Source organism: Stenella coeruleoalba (genome assembly GCF_951394435.1).
Source record: "Stenella coeruleoalba genome assembly, chromosome: 8".
NCBI lineage: Eukaryota > Metazoa > Chordata > Mammalia > Artiodactyla > Delphinidae > Stenella > Stenella coeruleoalba.
Genome location: NC_137154.1, coordinates 86,248,866 through 86,269,261, shown reverse-complemented (window position 1 = coordinate 86,269,261; position 20,396 = coordinate 86,248,866). Strand labels below are relative to the sequence as shown.

General features: G+C 35.0%; 1 protein-coding gene across 1 annotated transcript in view; it reads right to left on the bottom strand.

Moving 5' to 3' along the window:
• The window catches only part of ZC3H12C (zinc finger CCCH-type containing 12C), a 70,146-nt gene that overhangs the window by 23,815 nt on the left and 25,935 nt on the right, over window positions 1–20,396 (bottom strand). Inside the window, exon 2 of the mRNA XM_079929219.1 lies at window positions 11,837–12,585. Within this exon, the coding sequence (XP_079785345.1) occupies window positions 11,837–12,585 (749 nt within the window). The remainder of the gene's footprint in view (window positions 1–11,836; window positions 12,586–20,396) is intronic.

Sequence of the window (20,396 nt, the reverse complement as noted above, 5' to 3'; positions counted from 1 at the left end):
GGATGGATACAGGGGTGGATCAGAATAGACTCTTAATCCTCTCCACTTCTGTGGTAGCCTTGTTGCAAGCACAAGTAAGAGAAAAGGTATCTGTATGTCAAAAAATAGACAGTTTCTCAGGTATTGGCAACAGTAATCCAGTTTGGGGGAAAAAATGGAGAAAGGTGAAGCCAAAAAGAAACTCAAGATTGCAGTGTTACCTACCTACTTATTCACACAGGGAGCATATACTTTTCTGGGGCTACCAACAAATAAGATAGGACTTGCCGATGAAAAGTCAGTGCCTTACTATTGTAAGAAGATAGGATGTTGCCAATGAAAAGTCAGTACGTTACTATTGTAAGAAGATAGCTAGAGACTGAGGAAGATACAAGGGACGCTACCTATAAAACTTTACCATCTCCATCAGGAGACACCCCCTCTCCGCTTGAAATCAGACAGGAAACAATTAGCAAATGGTGCAAACTAATGAGCAAAACTGACTTAATAGAGGAGCTTCAGAGCTGGGAATGGAAAAGCCTTATATGTTTCCTTTTCCTGCCTTAATATTTTCTTGTCCTTTCTTGTAGATACTGGAACCATGCATGTATTCTGCAATTTCTACTGACCTCTCTTGTTTCACCTACATCCAGAAAAACATATAAGTTGTGGGTATCTCTGGACAACCTTCTACCTGTTCTTTCTCCTCTGAGATTCCTGAGCAAATAGGTCCTCTCTTGGAGGAACATGCCTCTCTTGTCCCTTAATGCTGTTCATCTGTTGGGAAGAGATCTCCTGTATAAACTAAAGGCTACCATATTCTGGACTCCAGGTAGAGGATTTTTGAAGCTCCTGGGAGACAAGCCACCTGAGTTAGTGAATATGTGCTTATCTATACTGAGAGTAAATATGTGCTAGAGGTCTGCCATGCTATGGGCCAAATTTTGAATGAGAGGTTTTCTAATATCCCACAACTAATATGCCACGTGCAAAACTAATTGCTGATTTATTAGTCATTGCAACTTCCCAAACAGATTTCTGTAATTCATTGCAGAGCTTATTCCAGACAATAAGATGAAATTAATTTGCAAGCTGTGAAAAGGGCTACTAAGGTCTGGACTGGGGTAACTGAAGCCCCATTTCTTTTATGCAGGGACTCCTACTCGGAGTTTCAGACATATGCACCTTCTAGTGAACTAGAAATTGGGAGCTAAAATGAACACAAATTATCTTGACAAACATATTCTTCATAAGATTTTCACTATCATAACTTTATTATTCTGTAAATTCACTTTGTCTTGTATCTAATGGGATTATCTTTAATCTCTTCATATATACTACTGCAACAAATTTGAAAACCCCTCAGTTCTACTTTTCTGTCTTCAACAGAAGGGTAATTCCATAAGCACTCAAACTAATATGATATTTGCTAAATCTTATAAAAACATCATATATACTTCCCACTAGAGAACTGAAGTACACTTGCTTATTATGTGCCATTAAATTAGTCACCTGTGATGGTTAACGGATTTACAAAGGTGTATTTTGTAATGCAGAGAAAAATTCAGGGAACCACACACTTTAATGTAGCTTGCCTCAATACAGGACCTAGAAGAGAGGGATAATGGGCGAACCATTCCATTTGCTGTGTCTAGGAAACATAATTTCATGTATTATATACTTTGTTAAGTTATATACACACATATCATTAACTAGGTTAACCACAGGATAGAAAGGGTTATTTTAGAATTATAACTGTTATATTCCTGTGGTAGACAGGAGCAAATTAAAAACATGGAGAAATCTAACAAGGGAATGAAGGCATCTATTAAAGGGGACTACTTCTTTTTAATTCTTTTCATGGCATTGAAAAAAAAAAAAGAGAAATGAGTCTTTTGTCAATTATCTTTTATTTCCTCAAATTTGATTTTGCTCAACTTTGAGTATTTGCTTTGAATTAACATATTACTTATAATGCTTGCAAAGAACCTTGGAAATCATAAATGATTTTTATTTTCTTATATTTATGTAATAAGTCTATCCCTTATATGATCAAAGGAAAGCCATTCTTAAAAAGTTTTTCCATAGCTCATCTAAAATCTAATTGTAACAATCATACCTAGAATGGCATGTTTAGTACTACTAATAATAAATTAGCACTACTAATTATTATGACAGTATTAGTACTATTATACTACTACTAGCATTACTACTAAACAGAGATGGCTTTTCATGAGTAGGCCAGCACAGTGAAAATAACAGTGTCTGGAATTAGACATGAGTTTAAGTATTTTCTTTAGTACATTTCTGTGTGACCTTGGCAAGTTACTTATTTTCAACCTCAATCTTCTCATATTTAAAATGGAGATAATCCCACCTACATTACAGGGTTGTGAGAACTGAACAAGGTAACATCCACTGAGCAGAGTGCTTGGCACATAGAAGACTTCAATAAATATTAGTGCCTTCACTTTCTCATGTCCCTTTGGTCCTAATTTTTAGAAAATGGAAAAGAGCTTGCTTTGGAATGAAAATGAAACCAGTAAATCTTTAAGAGCTTTAATCTCACTACTGATGGTAAACTGTGATTTTTTAGATCAATGTGTTTGATATGTGGAGATCACTAAACAGTTTTAGTTTTTTTTTAAAAAAACAGAAAGAGATCAAGGTATCAGGGGACTCAAAAAAAAACAATCCATTGCTTTTTTATAACCTTTGATATATCATCTTTTATTTAAATCAAAAACTTGACCTACAAGTTTGCTACACCCTTCACTGGAAGATTCAAGTATGATTATAAAACTTCTGTGACTTTAATGGGTCATTATATCAAACTGCATATAATGATAAGGATACAAGTTTGTCAGTGAAGTGCCTAGAGTGAACAGTATGAGTAAAATGTATACTTTCTTAAATTTTTTTTTTGCGGTACGCGGGCCTCTCACTGTTGCAGCCTCTCCCGTTGCGAAGCACAGGCTCCGGACGAGCAGGCTCAGCGGCCATGGCTCACGGGCCCAGCCGCTCCGCGGCAAGTGGGATCCTCCCGGACTCAGGCATGAAACCGCGTCTCCTGCAACGGCAGGCGGACTCTCAACCACTGCGCCACCAGGGAAGCCCAAATGTATAATTTTAAACTAGAAAACCGTATTTGAATCTTTAGTACCAAAGTCCTTTAAGCTTAGATATAGTTAGCTTATATAATTATATTATATTAATATAATAATAATAATATTTATCGAACACTAAATTATTAATACACCTAGGTGCTCTTCAAATACTTGATGACTTAGTTTTTCAATTTTTAGGCCTGACTGTACATAACCCATGTCGTATACATGAAAATAGATTTTAATTTTAAAGAACTCTTTCAAATACTAATGCATTAGCAACGTTTAATGATTGTTAAGAAGAAACTCTCCTACATCTATCCCATTTCCCTTAAGCAAGGAAACAGGAGTACAGCTGGATATCATCTTCAATATGGAAATAAGAGAATATTTTCCTTCCTATTATTGTAGTCTAATTAAATTTCATATTGTATTTAAGAATCTATAATTCCATGTGCTGACTCATGGGCATCTAGAACTTTTTCTTTTATATTGAAGGCTCATAATGAGTGATTTATGTCTATTTTGTTACTCTTATAGCTACTGAACTTTTAATCTCTGATCTCTTTCCCACTACACCAAGATCACTTTGAACCTAAACCTAGTGGTCAGGATGCAATATACCCAGAAAACTAAATCCCTTGTTACAGATAAACTCCCTTCTTACAGATAATTTAATCAGGTCTATCAAGTTGTGTTCCAAACAGAAATCCCAGAGGCCCTTCTAGGGAACAATGAAGGGAATTTTTAACTGGGAAACACAGCCCCCACTTATACCCTCCAATTCAAACGATACTATGTTTTTGTTTGTTTTAAATACTGGGCTTCCTTTTAAGATTTGCAGGATTGTACTGCTTCAAAGGAAAATAAAAGTCTGAAAATTACTGATTTAGGACAATGAAAATTTCAACACCAAAATTACAGTCGAAGTCTTAACATGAAAGTTCATTATTACCCTCCAGTTGGTACAGACACAAGAGCAGTGTGGCCAAGAGAATTTTGAGAATGGGAAAGGATAAGGAAAAAGGAAAGTAGAAAGATGTCCTCACCTTATAAGGTCCATAATTTGAAGCCAAAATCAATAATAGGAAGCACATCTAGCTAATCTAGATCCAAGTGGGTCATTAGTCTAAAGATGCTGAACAGAACATACCTGTTAAGTAGATGTAATAATGTCTTCAATATTAAGACAGGTAGGAAACGTAAAACTCGAATCACTTTTTTCCTATTATAATTGGGTGACTTTTCCCATTTCTTACAATCACTAGTTAGGTGATTTATAATTAACTTTATTCATTATGTAATAGGATTATTAATGTTGCTATTTCCTAGGTTAGGGTTTAAATAAGCATATTTGAGATAACAGGAAAGTTTATTGACCATTGGTCTACGAAAATTCATTAATGATGACAGGTAGAAGTATATACTTAGGGTTATAAAGAGATGCAGTGGAACAGAACTAACATCTGTCTTTGTCAGACTCCACACTGATATAATCAAACAACAGAAAAAACTAGTTCTGATTCTCTGATTCCTTTCATATTACCTAAGGATTTTCTTTAAAACAATGAGAAATGGGACACTGCCAACTAACCTGTAAGTAGTACCTATGACACTGACACTCATCTAGAGGGAAATCAGGCTGTCTTTTAATTGATGTTAAGCCCCCACTAAGTTGGAACTTAAAAAACATTTCACTGAGAGGTTACCCAATAGAAGTATAATGTGAACCACAAATATAATTTAAAATGACCTAGAATAGCACATCTTAAAAATTAAAAAGTAGGTGAAATTAATTTTAGTAATATATTTCATTTAACTCAATGTATCAAAACTGATCATTTTTACACATATTCAGCATAAAAGTTGTTTTATTTCATATATTTTTGTACTAAGTTTTCAAAATCTTGTATGTATTTTACATTTACAGAATATCTTAATTTGGATTAGACACATTTGAAAATCTCAACAGCCACATGTGGCCAGTGGTCACCGTACTGGACCATGCAGATCTACTGCACATAATTTTGATACATTTTTGTTGAGAGCCAAAACCAAATTTGAATGAACCCTGGCAAGCTGTAGTCTCACACCTGTAATCTAAACCAAAAACTTGGACTAGGTGTCCTGGAGGATTTTATTAACTGTGAGACAGGGCTGTACTAAAATGGTAAACAGGCAACAGAACAGCAAACCCATCAAACAATTGAAGGCAAGTTTTGGAGCCCAGGCAAGATGGTCTTCAATATTCTAATTCACACTGAAAACAGTTCTCAAGTCCATACAACTTCACAAACCAGATTAGATACATAAAAGCCTTTGTACCTTCAAAAAGATTAATCTAGATAAATAAATCCTATTTATACAGACTGCTAAATTCTGCTAATATTTTATAAATATATAGGCTTAGCCCACAATTCTTGATATAAAGAAAAGTTGTTACAACTTGGGCATTTTTCTGTTCATATTTTGACTCTATAATCTGACTATATATGATTTCTGTTCAAACTTTAAGAAAATGACTTCAGTGATTTACCTGGAGTGCTTTTCTACACCCCAGTTAAGATTCAGATTTATACAACACCAGCTGGTTTCCAACATGAGTCTTTTTGAGGGGTAGGGGTCGAGCAGATGGTTGTTTTATTTATGTACTCTCTGCCATTAGACTGGTATACAAAGGCAATATTCTTCTTTTTCCAGGAGTTGTCCACAATTTAACTTTTGCATATATTTTCAAATATAAGTAGGTCTCCTTGTCTGCAGTCTTAGTGCTCAAATCCTTCTCTAAATTTCTCTACAGAGTGAACTTTCTTAAAGGTAAATATGATATGCCACTCTTCCCTTGCTTAAATTCTTTTTGTGGTCCCCCATCATTAACACAGAGGCAATACAAGCATGGATCCTATTGGTCAAAAGTGGTCCACCTGAGATTTTTAGCAAACAAAATATCTATCCTAATACTCTGCTCAAACATGCAGCAATAAAGCCTACCCACCAGTTAGGAGATTTTATCTAAAACCAAAAGCCTGGATTCACTGACCGAGAGAGGACTTGCAATGACAGGGGAGTCAGGGTGAGGAGGATCTCAATAGTTTGTTCATATCAAAAAGAGAAGGCTGGTGTGCCTAGTTTCCATCCCGTGAAACTGGAGAATTTGTGCTACACATAGTGTAGAGGTAGTGATGAGGCTCTGGGTTTTCTCTTGTTCACCACTCTTATTTCACATATTTGGTAGAAGCTGAAGTAGAAATATGGAGATATAATTTTATGAAGTCAGGTGACTATGTTATGGAAGCATACTGAAGAAATCAAGGACGTTTAGGAAACCAAGAGCAACAACATCCAACTTACACTCCCATCCCTGATGGCTCACAAGATGGTACTTTGTTAATGGCAGAACAAGTCATCTGAACCTAAAACCATGGGTAAATTAAAACACTGGAATTTCTTAAGGAAAAATGAATTTAAACTATTGGATACATGTGGATAGAGAATAATTCTATACTCCATTGCTAAACTACCTCAGGTTTAATAGAATCAGATTTTGAAGAATTGTAAAGCTACTTGGAGGAAATAAAAATCACAATATCATGAGAATTTCATTTCAGAAATATGATAAGTATTACTTATGCTTTGTTTCTGTTTCTATATCTGGAGTATACATTTCACAGTATAATTATATTATGAAGTATCTGCCCTAGTATGGAAAGAAGCCTATTTGCTGAATGACCAATTTGCTAAATTACTGAGAGTTTTTTTTTTTGTTTTTGCTTTTTTAAGAATTAAAATTAACTGCAGCTTCTTGTCAGTACTTGTTAGTTAGTCCAGTTCCACTAAATATAAATTTATTCTGTTTCATATTTCAAAAACCAAGTAGTTTTGTGCAAAAGTTTAGGGCTTTATCTAAACTTATTAGTTTGCTGTTTTCTATTTTTGAATACTTATGTCCTCTTTGCTCTTATACCTCACATTGAAATGCTATCACAAATTATGCTAGACTACAGTCTAGGTATTTGTCAATTTTGAATGAATTGCTTATTCAACGAACTTACCCAGAACTTCTATCAATGTGGCACATTTTTAAGAGATATTAATAAGCTGAAAGTAGAAGCATGCTTCCTGCAAAGCAACACAGGATTCCTGCAGTTTTGGGACCTATGCTGTATATTACGGTTACATGGCTTGTCCCTGGGCAATTTTGGCATCACCCAGATCTAAGAGCCCAAGTCTTCTTTATGAAACCATAGAAATCATTGAAAACAATCGATGATATAAACATAAAGAATTAAAATATACCTATAGATCATAGGATGGACTGCTAAACTGCTGTTTGTTAAATGTTGAATAAAAAAACTGAAAAGCTGGGACTTCTTGGTGGCGCAGTGGTTAAGAATCTGCCTGCCAATTCAGGGGACACAGGTTCGATCCCTGGTCTGGAAAGATCCCATGTGCCGCGGAGCAACTAAGCCCATGTGCCACAGCTACTGAGCCTGTGCTCTAGAGCCCGCGAGCCACAACTACGGAAGCCCGCACACCTAGAGTCCATGCCCTGCAACAAGGAAAGCCACAGTAATGAGAAGCCCGTGTACTGCAATGAAGAGCAGCCCCTGCTCACCGCAATGAGAAGCCCGTGTACTGCAACGAAGAGCAGCCCCCGCTCACCACAACTATCAGCAACGAAGACCCAACGCAGCCAAAAATAAAAATAAATTTATTTTAAAAAATCTGAAGAACTAAGTTTTCATTACATTAGTTATTATGTTCTGGATTAAAATACAGAATCTAGCTCTTTAATGTAATAATAACTGTAATTTACTGAGCACCTACTACATGCCAGGCACTTGGTATTAATTATCTTTAATTCTAATAACAAGCCTGCAAGGTGAGTTCCTCTTTTTACAATCCTGAAAACTGAGATTGGAGAGTTTAAACAAGTTACTCAGAATCACAAAGGTAGTGTGTAGAGAATTAATTGTTTTTTAAAGTCCATTTTGGTAATTTTACTAAAATGCCTTTCTTTCCTACTTTTAATTTACGTCTAAAGAATCATTTATATCAGTTCCACTGCTAGCATTTAAATGAAACTAAAATATATTCTTCTTATATGTGGAATATATCTGCCTGAGAAATCAGAAAGGAAATAAAATAGTACTCTATTCTTAACTCATCCTCGCATTTACCTATTATAATTTATTATGATGTATATAAATTTATTATATAATAGGTTTGCTAAAGTAACATGAGTACGACATTAACTTAAAAGTAAAAGCATGGGGCTTCCCTGGTGGCGCAGTGGTTGAGAGTCCGCCTGCCGATGTAAGGGATACGGGTTCGTGCCCCGGTACGGGAGGATCTCACATGCCGCGGAGCAGCTAGGCCCGTGAGCCATGGCCGCTGAGCCTGCGCCTCCGGAGCCTGTGCTCCGCAACGGGAGAGGCCACAACAGTGAGAGGCCCGCGTACCGCAAAAAAAAAAAAAAAAAAAAAAAGTAAAAGCATGTTTGCTATCTTTTATGCAACAGGAAGTGGGTAAAATCTCTCTGCATTTTGTTAAATTAAGATTTTGAATCTGAAGTAGATATGCATTTCTAACTGACTTTTATTACTTTACGTAGATCTCGTAAGTGGCAGAATGTAAAAGTTTGCTATGCATTTCCATGAGTTCTGGCACTTTCAAAGTTATGGACATGGTACGACATTTCATTGTGACTGACAGTATAACGCTGCTATAATAAAATTTCCTGTCAACTCGTTCTCTCCTGCAATGCCTGAAGCATCTCAGGTTACATGTCAGATTAAAACATACGATGTGCATTGTCCCGTCTTTACAGCAAAAGAAACAGAATGGGGCCAAAATAGCGTGGGGGTGGAAGTGTTTTCTAATTACATATAGTAGATTGTTTGAAATGCCTTAATTATGCCATTTATTTTTGTATCTCATCATGTGGGATAAGTAAAGTTTAGAGTTTTATGCAAATTTTCAGTTATCCAAGTACTTTTCAATTGCCACTGGGAACTAGGTTTCAGTCATGTGAGTTGCTCCAACTATGACATTATTTATCTAAATGATATCCATTAAAAAAATTCACTTCTATGGGCTCTAAGTTTTATAAGTCTGATGCTGTTTTTCCCCTCCAAGGTGTTCTTCTGACTACCCCAAAGTGTATTTACCTCCAATGCCAAATTCTCTATTTGTATTTTGATTGTCTCCTCCTTCAGAGAACTTTGCTTCAAAAATTAAACTCTCATATTATTGCTGTTGTGGAGACTTTTTCCCCATCCCCTCAGCTTATATAGTTCTGTTCTATATAAAACTAAAAATCCTTTCTCAACTCACTCCTCTTTCTTCCCTTCCTCTGTCAACTTTTGAGAATAACAGTCTAGCTCTATTCCTTCATTTCTTGACATCTTGTAACTGGGTTTCTATCTTTAACACCATATGGCATTCTTGAAGACAATGATTTCCTGGCTGTCATGTCCCTGTATCTTTTTTTCAGTTCTACCCACAGGATACTCTCTCCTTAAAGCCTCCGCTTCCTTGAGTTGATGGCATTTGTATGTCTCTTGGTTTTACTAGCACTAAACTTTTTTCTAAGACTGGTATTTTTCACACTACTCTTTCCCTGGATCATCAGTTTCTTCTACCTCCCGACCTATTGATATCCACACCTTCCATGTTGAATTGTTCTTAACACTGGCTATGCATCAGAAATACCTTGGCACTTTAAAAATACTATATAGTTATTTGGGCTCTACTATACCCCACTGAATCAGATTCTTCAAGAGTTGAGCCCTTTAAGAACCTCTCTGGTGCTTTTGGTATATGGCTATGGTTGTAGGTGTTTCTCCAGGACCTATTACCTTCCTTCATTACTCTCTTGCTTGGCGATTCCATGGTGTTTTGGCTTTACTCATTATCACTCTAAGGTAACTGTTCACTAGTTCTGGATTATTGCAAGAAAAAAAAATCATTTCATGGCTAAATTTGGGAAAGATTAGACAACAGAGAGGTTATTTTACTGAAGGACTTCTCAAGGTTGTATGTACACTTCATACCTCTATGACACTTAAGGCCCTTTTTACTCCCTTAGAAAGGGTTGTTTGCATTCAAATTTATCTCCTATCTCTTGTAGTCCACTTTAAATATCATGGCCAGATTATCAGTTTAAGGCACAGCTCTACTCTTGACATTACCCTCCTCAAAAATCTTCAATTACCTTTGGATTGGAGCCAAGTTTAAATTCTCTAGCTTGGCATTGAAGGCCTTGGAAGATCTGGCCTGAACATTTTCAGTTTGTTTTTAACCTTTCATTATGAGGAAAAGTGTATAGACTTTGAAGTCAGACATATTTGGGTTTGAATTATGTTTTACTATGGACAAGTAATTTAAATACTGCAAATCTCATTTGCTTATAAATGAAAGAAAGATAACCTTTCCATCAGGTGGAAGCAGTATTATTTTGAGGATTACAAGTTGGTCCTTCTCATACTCTATGCAGAAATGCTGCTATCACCTAAAAAACAGTGGTTCTCAAATTTTAGTAGGCATCATTATTAGTGGGGGTATTTGTTACAAAAGGAGATGGCTGGGCTACACCTTGATCTAGACTTGGTAGGTCTGTGTGTGGACTTGGTAGGTTTCTAGAACTATACTGTCTAATATGTAGCCACAAGCTACATGTGGCTATTAAGCACTTGTAGTATGGCTAGTCTGAATAGCGATGTGCTATAAGTGTAAGATATCTGATTTTAAGACTTAATATGAAAGAAATAATGCAAAAATATCTCATTAACAATTTTCTTATTGAACACACATCGAAATAATATTTTGGCTATATTAACCTAAATAAAATATATTACTCATATTAATTTCACTTGTTTCTTTTAATTTTTTAATGTAAGTGCCAGAAAATTTTAAATGACATATGTGCCTCACATCACGTTTCCATTGAACAGCACTGCTCTAGAATGTACACTAGTTAGAACAAGTTCCCCAGATGATTCTTTGATAGCTATCCTCAGGTCACCTTGAGAAACAATATATGAAATGTTAAGCTTTCTGAAAGAAGAACTGATGCCTTTCCATATCTTTATATCCCCACAGTATTCTGAACACTGTGGGCAGTTAACTATATACTAATTGAATTTAGATGCACTTTACGTTTTTAGCCATCAAAATCCATAAAAAAATTTCTCTGGAAGCTTTGCTTTTTCTTTCCCCCCCAGTTCCTAAAAAATTATTTTTGAATTACATTTCTTAAATGGAACAAAAAAACTCCTGAAATTATGGCTTTGATTTGTTCCTGAAACCAATAAAAATAATTTTCTCAAAGAACTGGGATTTTATCTTATGGTTATTTGACTTTGTATAGAAAAAGGCCATTTATCTCTCTAGGTTCCAAAGTTATTCAATATGATCATACTCAAGTTCTTCAATTAAAACTAATGTTTAACACTATACCGGGAATATATGCTAATTTTTATACCATAGTGATTTACCAGATGAGGGGGAAAAAAAAGACATAACTAGGGAAAAGGAGGTCTTTTATTTAGGGACAAATGAGGTAAGAGTGGTTGACCGCTCTGGAAGTAGAGAGAGAACTAAGAGAGACACAATTAGAAATATGGAAGCTAATGTTGGGATGCAGAACAACCTTGACGTTAATGACTGTTAGAAAAGAAACAGTCACAAAATTAGAAATACGTTTTAAAGATTGTTTGGTAATAATGAGTGAAGATTTCTCCACTTACCTCATCGCCACATTGCTGCCATCGATAACTATTGGTCTCAGATTTTCCCCATCATCTGTTACAATCTCTTGCATCGGAGATTCAGACCGCTGAGATTCCAGGGAAGACGTTTCCCTCATTATACTGTTAATTGTACTAACCGTTTGTTCAGCCTCACTTTTATTTCCAAGTTTGACAAGTTCTCCCAAAATATCATTGATTAAAGCATCGGTACCAAGTTTGTTTAGCACAAGCTGAACCTGTTCTTCAGAATAACCTAACTTCAGTGCAAACTCCAGTTTTGTTTGGTACTCTCGCACCACATCAGGGGGTTTCCTCACTTCCTTGGTTGGCTGAGACTCTTCAGGTTTAAAGTCTTGCAAAATTTCACTGCGTTTGAGTATGTGAGGCTCTAAACACGGAGACCTACATAGTTGTCTGTGAGTCTTGGTTAATAAGCATGGCTCTACCGAAATGCTACTCAATTGTTCTGACTCATTATCAGAATTTGTGCTTTCTTCAGAGTCACCAGAGCTCGCATTCTCTTCAGACACCTCTTTTTCTTCCTTCCCGGAATTAACTTTATCCATTGTTGGTTTTTCTACCATTGACCAAGGTACAGATGTACTTAAATGTGGGTCAGTGCTCTCCACATAAAGGTGGCCTAGGTCATGCCCCAGATGATCCTTCAAGCCCATGAAGCTGTTATGTGTACTTGACTCCACTTTGCTGTTTTTTCTGTATTCTTGAATGCAAAGCACCCCGTATTCCTAGAGAAAAATGTAAAATATTTAGAATTTCATGTCTACTGAATGATATTTCAGTATCATTTCTATTTCAATAAAGAAGTTGGGAGAGAATTACCAAACTATTGAATATCAACTTTGTTTTGTCTACATCCTCTCATCCCTTATAACACCCTTCCAAGATAGTATCATGTCCTGTTTTTCAGATGACAAAGTTTGGAATTAGAAAAATTAAGTATTCCCTCCAAGGCAACAAAGTAAATAAGTAGGGGAACTGGATTTTTTACCCAGTTTTGTCTGACTCCGAAACCCATGCTTTCCCCACTATATCATGCTGCTTCTCAATCCTGATGGAAGAGATTTTCCCACAGTTAGAAGGCCTATGTTTCTATAGTGACACACAGAATATTATTTAAAAAAACCCTGTTTTAGATGTGCTATGACAGGTTATGTACATTTTCTCTAAAATAATTCACAAAAATTTGCAAAAATTATTTTAAAGAGAAAGCCATGTGAAAAGGAAAACATTAACTTATTATAATTTAAAAGTTATTAATTTGGATCAAATGTAACAACAATTTAAAGACTTTCAAAAATGATTTAGAGTACTACTGCGATGAAAGAGCACACATTCTACAACAGCCAACAAGGAATGAAATAATTACAAAGTGAATTATATTCCACTTAAGAGATGAATAGTTTTGCCCTAATAATCTTTATTTTGTAAATCCTGAACACAGTAACAGAATACAACACTGTGCTACCCTTATTAAGTGCCAGGGACTACAGTCTATTTCATTCCAGGGGAAACGGCTCTTATTCTATGCACATTTATAGAAAGCATAGGAATGGAATATTCCTATAATTATATTTGCTGGTAAATAAAATTAGCAGCAAATAATTAAGTACACTGAATAAATGTTATCTTAATTTCTTGAATTTTATGGCAGAAAATACTTCTGTATTATATTAGGTGATTAGCTAATTATTATCTGCATTTGGTTAAAAAGTCATCTTTTATTCTACTTTCCCCCTACAGAATGCTTTTACTGTTTAAAAGGCTTTGGCTGTTTTACTGTTTTCCTAAAAGTCTACTGGGAATAATTGTTATTTCTCTACCAGGAATAGGTTAGCAAAATAAAATTATTTTCTCTTGTGCTTCATTGTAAGGACTACATGCACATCAGTAGTTTACTTATTAAGGCAATTCCAGTGTTCTACGCATGGATAACATTGGTAAGCCAGTGGTAGCTGAATATGAGACTGTCATAGAACACCTATTTAAATAACCTAAAAAAGAAAATTGGAAAAACATTTTATTCTACAGTTCCTCAACATCTTATTTACACTAGAAAGGAGCTATTATATAAATGTTAAGGAAAATGCTAAGTGATTTTCTAAGAAGTTGCACATTTGAATGCATTAGAGTGAACTTATTAGAGAGTGCAGCATTTCTATACAATGAAATAAATTGTATTAACTATGGTAAATAATAGAGAAGAGACCATGGAATCTTTAACTTGATAACAGTACACTTAAAATTCCTTCAGTGTAGAAATCCTACACACTTCTACAGGAGTTTCTTCAGTTTTATCCCTTGAGAAGACAGATAAATTTAACATCATTGTTCTACTAATATAGCATTCATTAGTTTTAAAGAAACATCACACTCTCCTGGCTCCCGACTGCACAACTGATAAAAAGAGATTTTCCTTGGGAGACCTCTATATCCATCTGCTCCATTATGAAGCTGTAACCATTTCAATTTTTTTCTATTAATATGGATATGCATGAGCCCAATTATTAGAATTAAAGGAAGCAGTTTTGAAAGCAAATCTTAATACTCAGTGATTTATTAACTACTGTAATATACTGACACCATAATGCAAGCAACAAATCACAACAGCATCCTAATAAAGGGATACAGTTAAAAAGAAAAATCTGCACTGTGGCCTTGGTAGAGCTCCCACCAAAAGTATCTTAAACAAGGAAAACCTATTGGAAGCTGGGCTGCCTGGCAACCAGAGCTGGTTGCTAAGCGGCACTCTTTTAACGTGCCATCATGAATGCTAGCACAGTAAAAGAATAATTTGGTATGAACAAAAGCCTATAAAAGAGACTGGGACTTAAGTGCGTCTGGTTTACCCTCTGAGAACAATGCAGCTGCCAAACCAATCTGGAAGCTCCGACATCATTGTTCTGTAAACCCCACAATCTGCTCTGACTGCAGGAAGTGTATTTAACGGGCAACATATTTGATCTCCCCTGAAAAGTTTGGATTTTGCATAAGTGCTGTTGTGAGATAATTTTTCACTGACCAAACCCCTGAATTGAACTAAGAAATATTATTTTAATATTGAGCTGTAGTGTTTTTCTTTTGGACTGTTTTAAACAAGATTAATACTTTTTGAAACATACAGCCGGTGGGGAACATTAGAATGAAATGTTATGTTTAAAGAACAGTGAATTCTTAATTTTCACATTTTTCAAAGAAGCAAAACCAGATATTATAAAGTTTTTAAACTGAAAATTATCCACCCTAAAAACGTATTGGGTTGGTCAAAAAGTTCGTTCAGTTAGTGAATACGCTGTTCAATAAAGTTCTTCATGAACATGAAAAATGTCTCCTATTTTTACCTAAAACTGAACAAACTTTTTGGCCAACCCAATATTTAAATCTTTCAGTATCACTTTCACTCTAATATTAAAAAAGTGATGGTGACACTATGTAAATCTGCTTTTCTATGTAATTTTATTATATGGCTATAATGATTAAATAGGGAGAAAAATGGGATTATTCATTGTTTGCTTTTTATAATATTAAACTAGATAAAACTCATTTGTATTCAAATGTATTTAGTGAATACCACACACCTTGAACTTGTGATAATTCATATAATTTATATATACTATTTAAATATAATGTTTCCAAGTGAGCTAATATTAGGTATAAGTGTAAGCTTGATTTACACTACTTCAAAAAATGTACACCTAATTTTGTTAGGCAAAATAACTTTTCTTTTCCTTTTTTTTTTTTTTCGCGTTACACGGGCCTCTCACTGTTGTGGCCTCTCCCGTTGTGGAGCACAGGCTCCGGACGCGCAGGCTCAGCAGCCATGGCTCACGGGCCCAGCCGCTCTGCAGCATGTGGGATCTTCCTGGACTGGGGCATGAACCCGTGTCCCCTGCATCGGCAGGCAGACTCTCAACCACTGTGCCACCAGGGAAGCCCAAAATAACTTTTCTTTTAAAATATTTTGGTTGAACTTTTTTTTCATACTGACAGGCCTCTCTTCATTTTCCAGATTTCACTGGATAACTTTCTTTGAGGTAACCAATGTCATCTTGTACTAAACAAGCAGTTAAATAATTTTTAGTTCCTATAAACCAACAGACTATAAGGACAAATAAGTTCAATTACCAGGCCTATAAGCTGCATATATTTTCTCCACTACATAATATAAATTTGAAATAAATTACTTTTATTGACTCAAATGGTAAAGATTTGGTTTTTAAAACTTTAATCTCTAAAGTGCTTCCTTATTCACTTGTAATTTGTAAAAGATCACCCTTCACATATATACAATGGAATATTACTCAGCCATAAAAAGAAACGAAATTGAGTTATTTGTAGTGAGGTGGATGGACCTAGAGTCTGTCATACAGACTGAAATAAGTCAGAAAGAGAAAAACAAATACTGTATGCTAACACATATATATGGTATCTAAAAAAAAAAAAAAATTGGTCATGAAGAACCTAGGGGCAGGATGGGAATAAAGACGAAGACCTACTAGAGAATGGACTTGAGGACATGGGGAGGGGGAAGGGTAAGCTGTGACAAAGTGACAGAGTGGCATGGACATATTTACACTACCAAATGTAAAACCAATAGCTAGTGGGAAGCAGCCGCATAGCACAGGGAGATCAGCTCGGTGCTCTGTGACCACCTAGAGGGGTGGGATAGGGAGGGTGGGAGGGAGGGAGACACAAGAGGGAAGAGATATGGGGATATATGTATATGTATAGCTGATTCACTTTGTTATAAAGCAGAAACTAACACACCATTGTAAAGCAATTATACTCAATAAAGATGTTAAATAAAAAAGATTGCCCTGAATTAATATGGCACTAAAAAAAAGTCAATATTTTGAAATCATTCAACCAAAAAATTAAATTTAAAAGCTGACAAAAGTCTTAAGATATAAAAGCTGACAAAAATATCTTCATAGGCTGCAGTACTACTTAATGTAATGTGTAAAACTTACAAGGAATTATTACATCTTAGAACAAAGAATGGTATGTGATCTTTATTTTTGTTCAGTGCCTTAAAAATGAACAATGTAAAAAAATGATCAATATAACTTTGAAAATGATTAGCAAAGACTACAATAACAACACAAAATTTACTATTACATGCAAGGGAGAAAACACTTTTCTTCTTAAATTTTTAAATTAGACTTTTAAGTTTTGCCATTTACTGAAATACAAACGCATATAAATAATCTTTAAATTAATCAACTATTAACAAGAGTAATTTTCCTCATTTCATGAAGCAGCCTAGACAAAGTTTCACACACAAAGTAGGTCAATGTTTATATTCTCATAGTTATCAAAAAACTCCAAGAATACGGCTTAACTTTTAGGTTATCAGAGACCTATTATAATTGGCCTTTACACTATATTCATGAACACAAAAGGTACTGAGCAAACATATATTGGTCTGAAAACAGATTTCTGTACTTACAGAGCTTTAGATTTCCTCCAAATATTGTAGAAACTAAAACAATTTTTCTTATTGAAGGTCTAATAAGTAAAAAATCAAATAATACTGTATGTTGAAAAAACTAAAATGTCATGCTATAGATGACATTTATAGATGATAAAGTGTAACCAATTATTTTAATTGCCAAAAAGCTTTATACTAGCTGAAAGCAGATTTTATTATATAAAGGCTATTTACTAGAAATTTGTTGCATACACAAACATTCCCCCATTTAGTGAGATTTTCTGAAAGCTCTCATTAGATAACTTAGATAATCCTTCATCTCAAATCCAGTAAAATTTTTTTTATATTCTAAAAAGCATCATATTATCAAGAATATTAGACCATAAACTTGTTAAATCAATGTTTGTTTGTAACATAAAGTTACAATGCCATGAAGTGGGTTCTGATTGTTATCCAAATGGTAATAGTATGAGAACAATGAAAATAAAATAATGAATATGTAATAAATACCTACTGCTGTAGTCTCTGTGTATTTAATTACCACTGTATTTTAGTGAGTGCTGTTGTCTGCATCCCTCTAGCTAACAAAAGAAGGATGTCCCTTTGAACAGATTGGTTAATGCTCTGGGGCAACAGATGTCTACTGGAACTGCAGGAGACCAGCAACTGGTGGCCTGCCCATCTTCTGAAAACTTTCAATAGACTTATGCATATGTTCACACAATAGGGCATGTGGTAGAAATGAAAACCTCTTTTTAACCCTTTATGCTCTTTCTTTTCCTCCCAACTGATAGATGAAAGTCTTTGTCTCCTCCCTTCCCCATTACAGATCTCTTGAAAGCAACAGTTCTCCAAGTGACATCTTCAATCTAATATCTGAAACTAATGCAAGCAAAAAATAAAAAATAAAAAATAAAGATGGGAGAGAAGAAATTGTAAACTATACATGAGTATTGAAACTGCTGACAAAGCAGTTGAATACTTAATCATCATAATTAAAACAAGCTGAAACATCTAATAGCAATCCATCTCCCCAAGCTAGATTTTTAAAACAATGGAAAAATCTATTAAATCTTACTATCATTTTACAGCACCTAGGTCTGACAGTGACACCTTAAGAAACCTAAGAATGTGACAAGAAGATAAAATCTAAATTCATTGTTTATCAAAATAGCAGAACACACTATAACTTATCTTTAAGTACAAATGATTACATGGCATGCTTAATGCCTTGTGAATGTTTATGAAACTGTAATTATTTATATAACTCCAGAATATAAAAATGTAAAAAATCTGCTTCACAGACATATTTTACAGAAAGAATTTAACTTTCTGGTATTTTGGCACTATGTAATAATTTGTAGGCTTTCATTTGAGGTGCATTCTATCCTTAACAGAGTTCAAATTAATATCCTGACTACTTAGCAAAGTTTAACTTCCAAGGCATTAAGTAGCACATATACTCACGTTCGCAGGAAAATACAAAGACATTGGTTTCTGTAGCAGCTTCAGCAGTAACTCCTTAACACAATTTTAGCTGCAGACTTCCAGGCAAGCAAGAAGAACAATGAATGGGTGAACAGATGGAATGGCAATGTCTTTGCTTAACCTATTACCGAGTGGAATAACAACCAATCATAGGCCAGAAAGCTCACAATTAGTCGGCCAGGCAGATGCAAGCCAACCTCAGCACCCTGCGTCAGGTTCGCAGGTTTCTAAGATAAGCAAGTTGATGTCATTCTCGGGTCTGCCCCGGGCAGCATGTGTATTAACGAGGGGTGTGCGGCAACAATAGGCCATACAAAGCTGTAGTAGGCAGCTGCTCTTTGAGAGCAGAGCCATGAGGGAACAGGCTGCCAACAAGAAAACACCTGGCTTGGGCAGACCAGCTTTTCCTCCTTGGTTTTAAACAAAACAAAGAAACCAATTATATTTTAAAGTAGTAAAAGTTGCATGTTTCCAAAAAGTCAAGGCTATCCTCTAGTCTATTAGCTTTTTGTTTCTGAGAAATAAAGAAAACGAGGTGTGTCAAAGTAGCAATTAACTACTGCAGCAATCCCTTTTCTTTAATAAATGATTTACTGGTGAAATGAGACAGATTATAGCAAAGCTACTTCCCTGGAAATACTGGGAAATATAAAATATTTGTAAGTATTGGTTCATTTGTGGCAAGAGAATAAAACAAACAAAAAAAGAGATGATGAAAATAAGATTGCAAAAGAAAAAGGTTTAAAAGCGTACAAACAGAACTGATTTTTTTAAAGTTCATAAGATAAAACAAGTTTGGCCAACTTTGTGCCAAATGAGTCATCTAAACTTAATATTTAGACAAAACTACTTAACTTCAACCTAAAATCACCAGAACGACCCACTTTATTTATGCCAAATAACAGTGTAAAATTATTTTATTATGGATACCAGTTAATCATGTAGTTAAATAAAAGCAAAATCGTTCATTATGTTTTAATATACAACACGTTATTTGTTATATTTATATTTCATAAAATTTGTAAGATGTAATACTCAAGTTTCAGTTCAGGAACAGGTTAACTTTACAAAGAAGAAACATTGTAATATTTTTAAAGGATATGAGTATACAAAAATCAGCTCTGTCAGTGAGGAAGCTTGTCATCGCTGATTTATTTCAAAGTTCCAGACTACAGTATTTATAATGTTATGGACTACTTGCTTTTGAGAGCTGCATAAATTGTATCTTGAGTGACCTCTGATTACGGAAATTCAATCAAAATTTAAACACCATCAGGTGTTGTGAGACTAATTCCTTACTAAAGAAAAAGGCAATCTAAAGTGGTTCACTACCTACTTATGTGATGTAGAACACACACACACACACACACACACACACACACACACACGTCTCCCCTTTTCATTCCAGTGCAAATTAAAAGAGTGAAGGAAAAAGCTCCTCTTAAAATACAATTTTCTGAGATAGGCTGATTTATGCAGAGCCTGGGCTTTCCCATTATATAATCAAGTACCCTAAAGGTATAAAATTTGGTTAAAGCACCCCAAACAATCTCAAACAATCTAAATCAGTCTCTCTTCTCACACACAAAAACAGAGGCTACTCACATTTAGGACCATGTG